The 17,826-nt window shown below is 36.8% G+C and overlaps 1 protein-coding gene across 4 annotated transcripts in view; it reads left to right on the top strand.

Annotated features, from left to right (window-relative positions):
- The window catches only part of HPSE2 (heparanase 2 (inactive)), a 620,206-nt gene that overhangs the window by 455,599 nt on the left and 146,781 nt on the right, over positions 1 to 17,826 (top strand). For all 4 annotated transcript variants that reach the window (XM_064488325.1, XM_031461575.2, XM_010974414.3 and 1 more), the window contains one exon: positions 16,044 to 16,137. In XM_064488325.1, the coding sequence (XP_064344395.1) occupies positions 16,044 to 16,137 (94 nt within the window). The remainder of the gene's footprint in view (positions 1 to 16,043; positions 16,138 to 17,826) is intronic.

Raw genomic sequence — 17,826 nt, 5'->3', positions numbered from 1 at the left:
TTAAGAAGATCTTCGTATCTTTCTGTTCAATTAAAGAGTTGTTTTATTATTATTTTTTTATGTAATGAAAAGTGTTTCTGTATCTATTGAGATGATTGTGTGATTTTTCTCCTTTAGAATGTTAAGATAGCATATTACATGGACAGAGTTTTTGACGTTGGACTATTATTTTATTTATAGGATAAACCTTATCTAGATTGGAATATTTTTGATACATTGCTGGATTCTATTTGCTAATACTTTAAGATTTTAGTTTCCATATTCATCAGGGAGATGATTCTATTTATTTTATTTTCTTATACTATACTGCCTTTGGAATCAGGGTTCTACCTTCATCATAAAATGATTTAAGTAGTTTTTGTTCTTTATTCTTTGCAACAATGTATTTAATATAGGGATTATTTGTTCTTTAAGGATTTTGTTAAATCTTTTGTAGAGAGCTTCTCATCTGGCCATGATGGAATAGTTTGTATTGGACAGACTCTCCCACCAAAAAAAAAAAACTCTAGAAGCTGGTCAGATAATAAAATAACTTTTTGAAGGTGCCAGAGTATAATTAAAACAGCAAGACTTGAGAGGCTAGGATCTTTGAAAGAAGGGAAATCTATGAAGTAAACCCCATATCATCATCTTCCCTGGATTTTTTCCTAAGGGCATTTTTTGGTTATAGCCTAGGGGAATAGAATTTAAACAGAAACAGCATTCTTATTGGGCTAGGGAGGCAGAGTCAGAATTCAGGGCTGCCAAAGTGGCTGTGTATTAAAAGGCAAAATCTCAGAAGAAACCAAAGCACAGAGAAGGAGACCAAAAATATAAATACAAATTCCCCACAAGTAACTGCCTAACTCTTCAGCTACATGTGCAAGTAATGAGACCTTTAGAAATGAAGCAAAAAACAGCAGCTGAGAGGCTGGTGTGCTGCACATGGATTTCAGCAACCATGTGTTAATAGAGAAACAGAGATCTGAGCTCAAGTCATGCCAATGGTGGGGACTGTGATAAACTCCCCTGCTGTTCAGTTGAGACTCTTCGAGGTTTATATCCTTGGAGTAATGATCATGCACTAGAAGTAAGGACAGTGTCTTAGGAGTAAACACAAATCTGAAAAAGACCAAACTTACCAAAGCCTAAGACCAAACTTACCAAAGCCTTAAACCAAACTTTAATAGGATCAAGGTGATCTGCTGGTATTCTCTGTTCTTTCTAGAAGAAAATATTAACTGTCTTTGGAGAATGGCAAATCATCCATAGCTTTTATATTTTTCTTTTACAGTGTCCAGGATCCAGTCACAGATTATGAAGCATGACAAAAAATAGAACTAAGTTGCCAGAGGCTAAGAGAGGAGAAACACAAATGCACATGTGTGCATGAGCATACTCATGTGATTCTGGCGTTGGAATTATCAGACAAGGAATTTTAAATAACTCTAATCCGTATGTTCAGGAAAGCAGAGGAAAATATGAATAAAAGTTCAAAAATAGAGAATTTTAACAGAGAATTGGAATCTATTTTACAAAAATCAAGCGGACAGTCTATAAATGCAAAAAATATCTGAAATTAAGAACTCTGGATATGTTTAACAACAGACAGGATATAGCAAAAGAAAGAAAATAGGATTAATTAACTTGTGGACAGGGATAGGAAATATCCAAAATGAAGCACAGGAAAAAAAAAAAAAAGAATGGTGAAAAATGAGTACATAGAACACATGGGATACAGTCAACTTTTACTAAGAATTGAAATATCAGAACATGTATAGAAGCAGCTCAGCAAATTATAATAAGAATACATACAAAGAAAACCACACCTAGATAAATCATAGTCATACTGCTAGAAAACAAAATTAGCCATTATCTTCTAACTTTCATAGTTTGTGTTAAGTCAGATGTAAATAATATTTTATGTATGTAAGTATGCAAGTAATTATGTGAATAAGATGTAAGTCTTTTGAAGGTAAAGTCTTGTTTTGGGCTTCTTTTAAGATTTTTGCTTGATCCATATCTCACACCATAAACAAAAATGGTAATTAAAGAGATCACAGAAAGATGAAAAATTTTCAAGAGAAAACATAGCATATTCTCCTTGACCTAGAAGTAGGCAAAGATTTCTTAAAGAGGACATAAAAATCACTAAGTCTGAAAAAAAAAAAAAAAAGATTGATTAACTGAACTTTTTTTAATGAACAATGTCTGTTCATTAAATTAAGAAAAAGACACCATACAAAAGTGGAAAGGCAAGTCACAAACTGAGAGAAGATATTGGCCATATGTATACAGCAAAAAGTTTCCATCCAGGATATATAAAATATTCCTGCTAGTCAATAAGAAAAGACAGAGAATTTGATCTTAAGGGCAAAAGACACAAACAGGCACTTCACAAAGTGTACTGTTTTGTGTATGGAACAGCTCTCTGAGATTTCTGGTATAAGTTGTAGCCCCTCTTCCCACTCTTGCAGTCTATGCTTGATCCAGTTTCTCTTGACTCTCCTCAGTTACCATTCTGATTTTGAATCTCTGTTTATTTCTACTATTTAGAGATTTTTTTCTTGACCTCAGAAACTTTAACTAATATTCTTTGTTTTATTTGTGCAGCATTTCTACATGTTTAAGATTGAAGGGGTATCCTAGCATCCACTTAGTCATGTGTGTTTACTTAGAAGTCTAAATTCCATTTTTATGAAGTCAGTTTAAGTTAGAGTGGGTATTAGAATATGGCCTGGATTGTTTCTGGATTCATAACTATAATACTATAAATCATTGTGGGCACAGTAAGTTAAAAGACTTCACAGAGAAGGAAACTATTTAGAGTAGTAAGAGTGAAATAGAGGGATCTGAAGGTTTATACAACCGTTGGAAACTGATGTTGGCAAGTCAGTGTACTTTTAGCACTTTCCTTTCTGGTTGACCTTACTTTGAGCACTTGTCCTCTGTCACTAGGGACCTGGTGGGTTTTGTTTGCTTTATATAAACAGAGTATCTAATAATTTATAGTGATCCAATGATTCTCAAACTTTGGATCTATTCACAGTTCATATCACCTGGGTTGCTGATTAAAAGTGTAGATTCAAGAGCTCCACCGAGGGCCAAGGAATCTACATTTAACGTACTTTTTATGATGGTGATTCATTTATTCAAGTGTGAAAATCATTACAGATAGGTACCAGAGATATGTACATTAACCCAACCAGTGGTGGTTGTATATCAGCTGTGGGAAATCTGCCAGATAATGCTTTAATCCATGAGGATAATTGGCAGTTTTCTAACTGAGGAGAATTTTAATTGTCTAGGGCATTAGGGACTGGTAACATATGGCCTGCAGGCCAAATCCAGCCTGTCATGAGTTTTTGTTTGGCCACCAAGTTTTACAAAATGCTATTTGCATTTGTAAACGGTTGAAAAAAAATCAAAAGAAGAATAATACTTCGTGACATGTGAAAATTCTATGAAATTCAAATTTTAGTGTCCATAAATAAAGTTTTATTGGAACATATCTATGTTTATCAATTTACGAATTGTCTGTGGCTGCTTTTGCATCGCAAATGCAGAGTTAAGAAATTCCAGCAGAGACCATATAGCCCCCAAGGCCTAAATTACTTTTTAGCTGTGTCTTTGCTGAAGAAGTGTGCAGATCCCTGGGCAAAGCTATAGGCTTTAACCATTCTGTAGAGGCATGTCAATCTCCCCATAACCCCAAGGCTGCCTCCACTTTTCTACCTCCCCCACCCCAAGTACCCCTACACACCCAGATACATACACATACATACTTGCGCACACACATATACACCCTGACTGAATGTCCACAGTAGAGCCTTGGACTATCTTCTTCATTGTGGAAGAAGAAAGTAAAACTGCCCTATTCTTATTCAGAAAGATTCTTTTAAGTTTACCTGTGAAGTATTCTGTGATCTTTGGAAAATCTGTTCTGGAAATATCAGGTAACTCTCATTATATTAATTCAATCCTTACCAACTATTGGTGCCACTTAGAAGAGCCACTTCTGGTCCCAGGAAAACATAAAAATGTCTAAAAAGTCTTAAAAGGGGAAGTCCATTTACAACAAACTAAAGGTTAATAGATTCATGATTCAACCTCAGACGGTACTGTATCAAATAAATCATTTCATATAACAAAGAAAAGAGTGTTTTTTAAAAAAATATATTTTTATTGACGTATAGTCAGTTTACAATGTTGTGTCAATTTCTGGTGTACAGCACTACAGTCATACAGGAACATTCATATATTTGTTTTCATATTCTTTTTAACCATAAGTTACTACAAGATATTAAATATAGTTCCCTGTGCTATACCGTGTAAACTTGTTGTTTATCTATTTTATATATAGTAGTTAGTATCTGCAAATCTCGAACTCCCAATTTATCCCCTCCCACTCCCTGCCCCTCAACCATAACCATAAGTTTGTTTTCTATGTCTGTGAGTCTGTTTCTGTTTTGTAAATAAGTTTGTCTTTTTTTTTTTTTTTAGATTCCACATATTAATAATATCATATGGTATTTTTCTTTCTTTCTGGCCTACTTCACTTAGAATGACATTCTCCAGGTCCATCTATGTTGCTGAAAATGGCATTATTTTCTTATTTTTATGGCTGAGTAGTATTCCATTGTATAAATATACCACAACTGCTTTATCCAGTCATCTGTCAATGGACATTTAGGTTGTTTCCATGTCTTGGCTATTGTAAATAGTGCTGCTATGAACATTGGGATGCATGTATCCAGAAAAGAGTGTTTTTAAAACTGATAAGAGAATAAGGCTTCCTGAAGCTTTCCCAAACATTTGATAACATAAAAGATAGATTTTCAAGAAAAGAAAATAAATCAGGAAATAAGACTAAGGGTCTTTGCTTTGTGTATATGGAGGGCTAAATATATTGTCTGTGAATTATTGAGTGACTTTTTTTTCACAGCTTCTCTCAGCTTTCCTCTGGTCACCTTTCTGTCCAATAGCAAAATGATAAAAATAAATAAATGAGAAAGTAAGAGTAAATGGAAAATAGGGTTAGAAGAATAACAAAGTGAGAAAGAAAGTATTCTAAAATGTATATCAGCTGGTTTTATTCTCTTGCTAAAGAGAGGCTACAAATTTGATTCTCCACTTCCAAGTACCCGAAGCAGAGTGAAAAACAAAATTTAGTGTCCATAAGTCAAAAACTAAACTAATTTTTCACGAGAAACATCATTTTCCTGATACTAAACTTTGAGATAAATGTTTCTGGTAGGTCCTCATAAAAAGACTTTTTATGTGATAATAGGGATGCTGTTTCACATATACACACACACATACATACATGTGTAGTACAGACACTTTTTACCTGCCTATTCTTTGAAAAGTGTGGATACAAACCCCATATTAAAGGAAAGGCACATTATAGGGTCTGCAGTAGAGCAAAACAGCAGTAATTTCCCATCTTGTAAATAAATGAAAGTTTGGACAAAGTGAAATAGGAAACTTACATGAGACCTTTGGGCAAGTCATTTTATTTTGCTTTCCTCACATGTTGAATATATTCCTGTGTGTTTCTGTTGGACAAGATTGTATGCAAATGCAATTTCTTTAATACCAACTGAAATATAGGAGTCTTATACATTGAGGGGACACCCAATGATATCATTCTACTCTGTGTCAAACAGGAGACCTTGAGCCTTGGATCTGGAAAGGGCCTTAAAATCAAAGGTCAAAAATGGCAAATGTTTAGCACTTGTGCCTTCACTTCTTACTCTCATTATCATTGCAGACATTACTAATTGATCACATTAACACATGGATTGACAATACAAATCAGAGATAAGGCCATTTCTCAACATAGCCCTTAATGCAAGTACTACCAAAAGATCAGTGCTGGCATGCTCAATAAGAAAGCTCTTATTGGATTTCTGGTTTTAGGCCCAACATATAAAGAGCTTAGAAGTTGTTACTCTCATTCACTCTACAAGAAAAAGCCAAACAATTTGAAAATGAATGACCTTTCTTGAACTCATCAGAGAATTAAAATTTCAGGGCAAATCACCATCTAGAAATCTGGAAAAATAGGTGAATCCAGAGAGTCACAACCAAAATTTGCTTATCTGGAACAGAAAATATTGAACCTATAAACTGATAGGAACATTTAAGTTGTAATTTTGTTGAATTACTAGAGACTTAGTGTGGACCAGCTTGAGAGTGAGAAACTCTTAGAGGCTACAGTCTTAGGCCCTCCCCACCAATACACTTTTGTAGAATTCAAGAAAAATCCCCTAGTAGCTCTTGAAGGGAGAGGGTTAGAGTAATCATTGTGAAATACAACTAGAGCCTTCTCTGTAACAAAGGCCAACTCTCCAGGGGAAAAGACATAACCAGAGTCTTATCCCATCTGGGGAAGGCCATTCCTCTCTCTCTGACCTGCTTCAGCCTTCCTATCTCACCTGGGGGGTTAAAAGCTATACCACTAGGAAAAATTATGAAGTTTATAACCCAGAGATACAGATCCACTAAAAGACTGAAATTTAATCATAAAGTTAAGGAACACTTCCTTTCCTCTATAACCAAGAACCACATCAACAGGGTGAATTGCAGCTGAAAGAGGTAAAAGACAATGGACTCTCTCTGAAGAAGAGTAACTCGGGAAGCCTAAAGTCAAGAGATGACACAAAAACAAAGGCATTAGAGAAGTATGAAGCCTCTGGTACCTACAGCTACAGCAAACATGAAACATACCCCAACTTCTAGCCCAAATCTTCACACCAAAGTTATATTTATCTTAGTTTCATCACCCAATTCAGCATATTGGTTTTCAGCAAAAATTACAAAGTTTACAAAGAGTGGTGGGTATAGCTCAGTGGTAGAGTGCATGCTTAGCATGCACAAGGTCCTGGGTTCAATCCCCAGTGCCTTAGTTAAATTAAAAAAAAAAAAAAAAAGTCCCCAAAACCCAAATTACACCCCCCCAAAAAAACAAAATTAGTTTACCAAAAGGCAAGAAAAAATACAGTTAATACAGTCTGAAAAAACAAAGCAAGCATCAAAATTAGATTCAGATATGACACAGATGTTGGAATTATTAGATAGGGATTTTAAAACTATGATTAATATGTTAAGGGCTCTAATGTAAAAAGTATACAACATGCAAGAATAGGTGAGTAATAATCAGAGAGATGGACTCTACCAAAGAATCAAAAGGAAATACTAAAAACCAAAAATACTATAACAAAAGTGAATAATGCCTTTGGCAGGCTCACAAATATACTGGACACATCAAAGGAATTAATGAGCTTATGGATAAGTCAATAGAAATTCCCCAACTGAAAGGAAGAATGAAAATAACAGAATATGTGAGAACTGTGGGACAGTTTCAAAGTGTGTAACATACACACGATCATTATACACCTGAAGGAGGAGAACGAGAGAATAGAGCACAAGAATAATGAAATAATAATGGCTTGAAATAATTCAAGTATTGAAGTAATATTGGCTGAAAACTTTCCAAAATTAGTGATGCACACAAAACCAAAGGTCCCGGAAACTCAGAGAATACCAAGCAGGGTAAATACCAAGAAAACTACACCTAGGAATATTTTATTCAAACTAGAGAAAACCAAAGAAAAAGAGAAAACCTTGAAAGAAGCCAGGGGAAAACAACACTACTTATAGGGGATGAGGATATGAAGTACAGTAATACGAAGCAAAATAAACAAAGATATGATATCTCATAAGAAACCATGCAAGCATGAAGAGCATTAAGTGAAACAAAGTTGAAAGAAAAAAACTCACCAAAGTAGAGTTTTATATCCAGCAAAATTATGCTTGAAATGTGAAGGGGAAATAAAGATTTTCTCAGACCAAAAAAAAAAAAAAAAATCCTGAGGAAATATAATTGCTTGCTAAGAAAGGAAATAAAATGTATGTATAATGTTCAGTTAAAACCAGAGAAAAAGGAAAAAAGAAGACAAAAAAAGAAAGCAAAGAACAAATGCATGAAATAGAAAATACTTACATAGTAAATATTAACCCCAACTGTATCCATCATCACTTTTAATATTTTTTACTGAAGTATAGTTGCTTTACAATGTCTTGCTAGTTTCTGGTACTCTTGACCTTATATGAGGCATTCTGGAAACTAGTTTTTCCATCCTATGGCTTCTCCTTGGAGATTCTTTCATTCATTTAACAATGGAGAAAGAGATTATAAGGAAAAATATGACTTCCTAATTTCTGCTCGGAAGTGATACATATCTCCAACACATACTCCAGTAATGTGTCCCTAAGGGGACACGTTACTTCTGCTCACATTGATTTGACCTGTTTAGTAATATCCGTGCCCCCCCCCCCATGTGACAGGGGCAGAATTATAATAGGTTCCGGCTGGACAGCTGCTTCTTGGCAACATCTCTGCATTATGGAAAGCAAGCACAAAATTTTGGTGGTCAGTAAACTGTCTCTGCCCTGTCCAGAGGAGCAAGCCCAGGTGAACATGGGGCATACCTCATGTACCTACCCCCATCAAGGATTGCAGTCTAGATTGGCTGTTGTTGATTCCGTCAAATAGTAGTTTTTATATATATTTATGTCTTGGATTTTGAGTCGTCTATGACAGGAAGGTAATTCTGATCTATTCCATGATGGCTGGAATAGGAAGTACTACTTCACTTGACTTTATCCCAGAATTTCTGAAACCTATTTGACCATGTAGCCCCTTTTCTTCATATAACAATTACTGATAAAATACTTTGAAAGACATTTTTGCAAGAAAAAGGGTTAAGTTATACCACCTCCATTCCTTTAGTTATCTCCCCAAGTTTTTGCTTTTATTATTATTTTCGTTTTGTTTTTATTTTGTTGTAGTTTTGTTTTCTTGAGAAGTTTGAGTTTAGCTCAGTATTGTTTATGTGGTCAGGATAGTTGAAGTAGGCAAGACTAAAGGAAGTTGAAAAGCAGTTGTACTTGATGATAGGACAAATGAAATAAGCACAGTGGTCTGTGTAGCTCTCACACTCGGCAAAGTGGAGTACAGAGGGAAGTTTTTGGTGTCTGTCTCCTAGTACCTTCTTGGTCTCTGGTTTCCTAGTTACTATATCTCTTTGGGCCACAGTTTATAGTCTGCAAAATAGGGAGTGTCCATGAGGGTTAAATGAGACACCATATGTAAAATAGCTAGCAAATAAGAAGAAACTTAATACATATATGGCTCTTCCCTTCCCCTTTCTCCTTTCTGTGTTCTCCTAGTAATTATAGTTAAGTTAGTTGTGCTATTCTGCTACAATGACAATTATGTGAAAAGAGGTCAGGGAAAGGATGCAAACACTGAATTTAAATAAATATTACACATAGATGGTTAGATTCCAGTAACTTAGACCTTGCCATTCCTATTATTGATGACCCACAATTAGATTGACCATGAAACTAATGGCTTAGCTTCAACCTCTTCACTTGCATTGGTTCCTAGGAGTGCTGGGCACTGCTGAGAATTGTAGGATGTTCTAAGTGGTGAAGGGGAAGCATTGCTGTGTACACAGTTCTGGTAAATGCCTAAAGAGCTCTCAGAAAAAAAGGGACTTGGAAAAAGTTTCTGGGAGTTTCTTGTGATTTATTTCATAATTCTAAATATTTACTTTTGTATCTGATTTTGTATTTTGTACTTTTGATTTCTTTTTCTTAAAGAAGATCCCACAAACTGTTAACATTTCAAACTTAAACACACAGATCCACTCCTGCCCACACTTTTGGTGCCATCAACTGCTGCTACTCTGAAAATTCACAGAGGTGCCCTCCCCAGAGCTCACTCTGATAACTGGAGCTGCAGATGGATTTCCTATCCCTCTCCTTCCCTGTTCCCCTAGAGCTCTCCTCAGCACTGCTAGAATCAAGGACCAGCTGTTTGAGCTCCTGCCAAGACACAGTGTCTCTCCACATACTCTGTTTCACTGGGGAGAATGAAGGCTCAGGACCCAAAGTGTGCAAGAAATTAGGAGAAAGAAAAGTTCAAGAAAATGGGGCTCTTGGGACACTACTTGAGCCTCTGGCCACCCTTTTGGCTCATTGTGGGTTAGATTATACAGGCACTCATGCTTTCATTAAATATATTTTTTGAGCACCCATTATGTGCCTGAGGGATTGCCCACAACCCTGACCTTTACTTGTATAATTTTTTAGTGATAACATTTTTTCAGAGTACAAACTCTTTGAAATTCTTGAACCACAACCCTTTAGTCAGCTGGGTGATTCCTGTATGGATTATACAGGAACTGGTTTAAGAAAGCCAAAGAAACATCTATTTTTTTGTAGGACCTTTTTTTTTTCTAGCAGTGTTCATTTCATCCAAACTTTACCTGCTCAAAGTAGTTCTGAACGCAAGATTGGAAGTTTGATTCATAGCAAAAAAGATCAAGATTAATGTAGCTGCAGAAAGAAAACCTAAAGTCAAGTGTGAAGAAGAATGTGCTCAGTGGGAACCCAGAGTGAGGCCTTTTGATGGGGGCAGGGAGGGGAGGCGGCAAATACAATTTATAAAGCTTTGGAGAGACTCCAGTCAGCCGCTCCAGTGTTTGGCTTCAAGGTGTCAGAATAGGTTTTATAGGTCAACAGGGTTGTTCTAATGATTATCCAGGCTTCTCCCCCATTCCGTGGGGAAGGCCCCGAGTTTTATGGAATTACCTGCCCAGTCAGCAGGGTGGGTGTTAGAATTCTGAGCCGACTGCCCCTCCTCCCTGGAAGCAGCAGGCAGCAAAATAGGTCCGGAAATTCCTGAGCATTGGGAAGCCAGCACTAATGCAATTACCTGAAATAAAAGAAGGGGTCAGATAATAAGGGGCAAAGGTTTTTCCTTTTAAAGCAAAGAGCCAGGTAAACAAAACCAGCTGCCTCTGGAGCCAACAAACTCTCCTCATTAAATTTTTTAAGAGGCTAATGGGCATAAGTGGCTAATTGTAGTACAAAATCTAGTCTGGAGAAAAGGGGAAGGGGGATCAGGATTAAAACCTGACTGGCAGAGACTGAAAGGAGATGGGACCTGCTTCTAACTGGCCAGAATTAAAATAAGAGTAAGATGATTTCATTGGGGGTCTCTAATATTTCTGTCAGTAGCTGTGATATGGGCTTGAAAATCTCAGCTAGGACAGTTTTAAGTTTATATTCTAGTGGACTAGGATCTGGAATAAGTTTTTAAAATAACTAATTATGGGAGATTTTATGTGGAATTACCATGGAAAAGTCTGAAAGGGACTACGGCAAACTTTTAGCAGTGCATCTCCCTAGGTATTGGGTTTATCAGTGATTTTTCATTTTCATAATTTAATTTTGTTCATGTGCATTTTCTAATTGCCTATAATGAGCACTTATTCCTTTTATAATAAACAGATAAAGGGCAAAATTTTAAATAAGATGAAAGATGTTAAACTAGAAGTCAAATTTAAAACTAAGGAGAGCAAGAGTTGGTGAATGAATTGGTAAGTATTTCCACTTACTTTGTATGTTCTGCCATCTTTGCCACTTCCCCAGATGTGCGTGTGAGACGGCCTGGCAGTCTAGAGGCCAGCAGAGGAAGGAATGATGGTTGCTGGTGCTGAGCCAGACAGGCTGTTTGTCCACACACAAAGGTTTCAAGCTCATTGCATTTGTAGTAAGGGTTCCCAGAGAGGTTATTTCTGCACAGCCTCTCCTGGCTTCACCTTTTAGTTGAACTCAGCTACTTATGCTGTGATCCTAAAGAAGCTGAAATTCAAGAAAGCTTGGAGGAGGACTATGATTTACCTAAAAGTATCAGTCCAAGTATTTCTAGAACCAACCATTCTGCCGGGATTTATTTGGAAGTTGCTGAGAAGTACCTTTAATTGGTGAATTTCCTTCTTTTCTTTTTCCTTCCTTCCTCTGATTCATTTGGTCTTCTGATGCCTTTATAGCCATTACTAAACTAGTTAACTCTTGAGGGGAGATTGGATGGTAGCAAAGAATCATCTTCCCAGTGAGAATAACGGAGGAAAGCAGAGAGAGTTGCCCCCAAGTCACTGGACTGTCAGCTGGAATCCAGTCCTACCTTCTTTTACCCAGTCTTGGTTAGAATCACCATCTTTATCATTTTTAACAATTCAGTCTTACAAAGTGGTCATCACAGGCTATCATGTCCAGATCTAAATGATATATTGAGCCTTTTACAAGGACAGCCACTATCAGAGAACTGAGGCTCTATAACAGGCAGGAGTTTGTCAAATAACCACAGATTGTTGACATTGAATGTTTTCTTAGAAGCTCCACTTTTATGAAGGGTAAGTGCAGCAAACTAATTGTCCAGGGATATGCAAGAAAAAGGCTCAGGTATCTATCAACTCATACCTATGGTTAAATTATTCCCTCTCTTAAAAAGAATACTAAATTGTAGAGGGCCAAAGTTCTTATTTCCATAGTACAATATAAATGTGGGTTTATGTTTGCAAATGAAAGTTGCTGAAACTTCTCAGTATAATATGACGATTCCTCTGACTCCAAATGTGAGTCTCACTTAGACTGAAATTTTTGAGAAGACACTGTGATGGTCAGCCTCGAGAAGGAAGGGTCAAAGATAGAGACAATGCCTACAGCCATGTCTGAGAAACATTTTAGAGGATCTTGTATCTTTGATAACTTCTCTTACCCTCTTAGAGAGCTCATCTACAGCCATAGCTTCATCCATTACTTACAAACTGAAGAAAATATCCAGGTCAGCGTTTTCTGTCTCAACTTTTCTCTGTACCTACTTCTCACATCTCCAACTATCTATTATATATTCTCTCTTTGATATTCTATGTGTCTTTGATACCTCGGACAGAATCTTTTCTCTCCTTTGACAAACCTAAAACCAAGTCTGACTAGCCTACATGTCCTTGACACCAACGTTCTCTGAGACATTCTTTCTCATAAATTCATAGTCATCATTGACTCCCTTCCCATCTCTCTTACACTCTACAGAAGCTTTATTTTAATAGTTCTTTCTTCACAAGGTCTCACTTTTACTTTTTCCGTGACCTCCCTTACTTAGAGCCAGACTCCTTCTTGCCTGCACTGTTGAGATAAGATAACCTTGTCACACTGGTTTCCTGCCTGGAGCTCTCCCCCTTCCAGTCTAATTCACAGCCCACAGGAATAGCCTGAGACCAACTGAGAATGATTGAATCCAGCTTGTTAGGTTAAAAGTGGGGCCAGGAATAGGCTTTAAAAAGCTTAAGCCAAAGTTTTTACTGGAATTCTTCTCCCATGTATCACATGAAGGAGGAATTGGACTATTCCTGGGTCCTAGAAAACAGCCACTGAGTGGACAGTAAGAGGGAGCCAATTTTAGACCCATAGTAGAAGAGCCTTTCCTGGATTCGAGCTGTGGTATGATGGAAAAGTATCAGGAATGTATGAGAGTGGGTTCCCTGTCCTAGATAATCACCTCTCAGAGATGTAGTAGCAAGCTTACATGCTTTAGATCACGTGACCATGAGGTCTTTTCAAACTCTAAACTTTTACAGCTTAATCACAGCCTTCTCCATCTCTCCCTCTGCCTCTCACCTACTGGGAATCGAGCCTGTTCTTTCTGCTTCATGCTTCCCTCATTCCAAATCCTACAGCAGATGAACATACTGTCCTCCAGACAGATGTTCCCCTGCTTACCCCATACCATGGCTTTTTAGTCTAGGTTGCTGCCACTTTGGGTGCTTAAGTCACCTGGAGGGTAGATTTGGTTATTGAATACCTTTTATGTGCTGAGTTCCATGTCCAGTATTTTTCCTGATTTTATTAGTACAGTAACGCTGTGAAAATAGTATCAATCAGTTTGGAGGTTCTTTTTTAACAAGTTTTAAAGAAGGGGAAACCCAGTATCATATAGGTCATGAGTGGCAGAGATGGGATTGAACCAAGGTTTTCTAACTACAAGTTTTGTGTGCTTGAGAAAAGAGACAAAAGAGAGGAGAAGAGTGAAGTCCCCTTAAGCCTGGGCTATGGATTGTGTGGGATAGGAAACGTGTTCACAGAGAAGCCTATATGTTGAAAAAGTATATGTGGCATTTTTATCTCAATGAACATTAAACTATATGTGTTGCCAGCAAAACTTATAAACTCTGATGTTTAAAATAGCTACTAGGAGCTAACAAAGAAAAAAGAAGAAACTATAGTATATTTGATTAAAATATAAAAAACCACTAATTACAGTACATTTTTATCATATATCTTGCAATATAGTAACAAATATTCATGTCCTTCAATGTGTATTTGATTAACATTGCATGAATTATTTTTAATTTTAATACTGCAGTGTTTTCATATTCCTAGCTTTCAGGTAGTATGCAGTCTAATCACAACTTTAAAAAAATCAAAGTTACTAATAGTGAAGCACTAATAGGAAGAGATTGTGAGGTAATGGACACAGACATGCCCAACTGTGTGTGTTGCACATGATAGATGTTTATTGGATCTGAGTCTAGCATCTGTACCAGAAATGAGGTGAAAGTCATATCATTGGTTTATTTTATTCCCTAATATAACTAACTACCAGTATTTTCAAAAGCATGTACCCTTTGACTCAACAATTTCACTTTTAGGATTTTGTGCACACACATTAGTCAGTTCCCTATCATTTATGACCCCATCTTTGTGAGCTGAAAATTAGAGAAATCAGAAAAGAACTAAGAGTTGTTGAATGGCTACCGTGTGCCAGACACTTTAGGTTTATCTGCTTAATCTTCAATCAACCCTAAGATGTAGATATGTTACCTCTCTTTTAAGCATAAGAAAACTGAGGCCCATAAAGGCCAAACATCTTGCCCAAGATCATATAGGTAGTAAATGCCTGATTTGGAATTTGAACTCAAGTATCTCTAGCTCCAAAACCCAAACTCTTTCCAGTATAGCAATGATTTAAACATTGGATTCTATGGAAACGTGTTAGGTGGTGATGGGAGGCCAAGGGGAAGGCTGTGTGGGAGGAACTCATCTCCCACCCTCACTTCAACCAGAGAACCTGCTTTACAATTTTACAAGAATTTTAACCATTTCACTATATCTATTTCACCACATCTATCACTACTGGTATGGGAATTTAAAAAGAATTTTCACATAGAGCTATAATATATACTGATAGGTTTGCATCTTACTAAAAATGACATAATCTATCATTATCCATCAGCCAAGGAGACCTGAATGGGTTGGAGAAGGCACCCAGGAGTCATAAGCATTGATTTAAATTAAACTGATTCAATTCAGAATTTTACAAAGATGGGATCTGGGAGTTTTGAGATAATGAAGGTCACCTCACACTGGGCTTAGTCTTCAGAGAAAGGATTCACGCAGAGTGTCCCTGCAAGTCTGGATGGACCTGTTTTGGTTAAATGTTAACAACAATAATTTGATGTTTCACTTAAGCTACCTAGCAAAACCTGGAATACCACCACACTAATGAATGCCAAATTTGTTGCCTTTTTTGGAGAGGACACCTGGACTTGAATCTGTCTAACTTAATTATTGGTTTACTCATTTATTCTGGAGGTGGAGGGAGGTTGACTATAAGGTATTTTGCCCAGGGAAGTGAGCTGGAGATGAAACCTTTGAGACCCACTCACTGCATTAAATCAGATTTTTGTGATTGCTGTTTTCTTATTTAAAGGTGTGGAAACCTGTCAAAATTTTTGTGTATTCTTTCAAACTTCTCACATACCTTTATTACTTTAAGGTGGGAGTAGGGATGGTATGAGAGGGATGCTAAATGACTTTCCCTAGGAGGGAAAGAAAGTAAACTTTTCCCCATTACCCAATTTGTGTTATACAGTTCCTTTCAGTCCCTAAAGAGCAGTAAATGCAGTTTCATGTGAGAAGGTTGAAAAAAAATCACACTATTAGCCCACAAATGTAGGTGAAAATGAAGAAGGTAAAAAAATACATTACTTGTTTGAAAAGTACCCAGAGTAAAATCTTTTTAGGATATAAAAGCCGAAGTGAACCCTGGGCTGTTTCCTCAGGCAACAGAGACCTCTGGCTCAAGAAGTGTACTTGTAGTCTCCTGCTCCAGATTTTATCTGATTCTTATTTTATTTTTATTCCAGTTGCTACATTGATGGCCGGGTGGTCAAGGTGATGGACTTCCTGAAAACTCGTCTGTTAGACACACTCTCTGACCAGATTAGGAAAATTCAGAAAGTGAGTAAGAAGTCTCCTGGGAAAAAGAGGAGTTTGGGGTTAAGGCAAGGAAAAGGTCACAGACTTCCAGCTGGATGTTGGTATTGTTAGTAGAAAGTAGTACAGTCTAGATGTGCATGGCTGAGAGCCACCTCTCACAGCTGATGGTTGTTGTTTATTGTTTTATAGACTGAGAAGAGTTTGAATATGCCATATCCAACCATAAAAACATCTCTATTTTAAAAACATATTTTGTAATAATTGGCTTCTAAATTGCGAGTTTCTTAAGGAAAGAATAGGTTACTTTCTTTTTGCAGGGGTTTATTTTGGGTTCGTTGAAGGATAAAATGATTACATTCATTCAGTGGCATTCTAGTCTGAGGAATTGGCAATTCTGAGCCACATTTGCACTATGCCTCAGCATCTTAAATCAGCCAAGTAACATCTTATTTTTGTAGAGATATGGGGAAAACCAGATTAAATTAGGTGATTACAGGTAGGTCCTATTAGCATGACACCTGTGGTAATAATTCAAACTTGAGTACAAAGTCACCAGAAGCTGCTCCTAAAGTCTCCAGTCTTACTTCTGATATTCTGATTTAGTTTGTCTGGAGTAGATCCCAGACATCTCTATTCTTAACAGTCATTTTTCAAGTGATTCCACCCCATGCAGATCACATTTTTAATTGATCTAAGTTGTGAGGATCTTATGTCTACAGTTCCCATCTGCCTTTACAAAATGGTGATATCACATCTTTAGTTGCCTGGTTAGGTCCTTTTCCAAGGAATGACAACCTTTTGAACACTCAACTTTCTCTTGAACAGTTTAAACAAACCTTTGAAGAAAAATAGAAACAGGTAAGCCCCCATCAGTATGGGATGAATGAATAAATGAATGTCTCATCATAAAATTAGCTGTGAAACAAAATCCTATCTGAAGCACTCAGAGAAAAGCACTTTTGATTGCTAAAGTGGAGGTCTGTACACTTTTTGCATCCATACCAACATCATACTCAGATTACAAATAGCCTTTTGAGTCTTTAGAGACTGGGAGGCCTCAGGACTTCTGCATTTCTGCATCCCAGTCTGATCCCTCTAGGGATCAGGTGCATTGACCACACCCTTATCTGTCATTATTTCCTACTAGGCAAAGCCTAAGAGAACTAAATGATTTTTGAAATATCTCTGCCATGTAAAAATTCTCAGCAAAATACTAGCAAACTGAATTAAACAATACATAAAGAAGATTATACACTATGATCAAGTTGGATTCATCCTAGGGACACAAGGATGGTTCAACATATGCAAATCAATCAATGTGATACACTATATCAACAAAAGAAAGGAGAAAAATCACATGATCACCCCAATAGATGCAGAAAAAGCATTTGATAAAATTCAACATCCATTCATGATAAAAACTTTTACTAAGATGGGTATAGAGGGAAATAACTTGACATAATAAAAGCTATTTATGATAAACCCACAGCCAACATAATACTCAACAATGAAAAGTTGAAAGCCTTCACACTAGAATTTGGAACAAGACAAGGACCCACTCTCACCACTTCTATTCAACATAGTTTTGGAAGTCCTAACCATAGCAATCAGGCAAGAAAAAGAAATAAAAGGTATCCAAATTGGAAGAGAAGAGGTAAAATTATCACTATATGCAGATGACATGATACTGTATATAGAAAACCCTAAAGC

Source organism: Camelus dromedarius, chromosome 8 (assembly GCF_036321535.1).
Source record: "Camelus dromedarius isolate mCamDro1 chromosome 8, mCamDro1.pat, whole genome shotgun sequence".
Taxonomy (NCBI): Eukaryota; Metazoa; Chordata; class Mammalia; order Artiodactyla; family Camelidae; genus Camelus; species Camelus dromedarius.
Note: the sequence above shows the minus strand (reverse complement) of the source record. Positions and strands in the feature narration are given on the sequence as shown.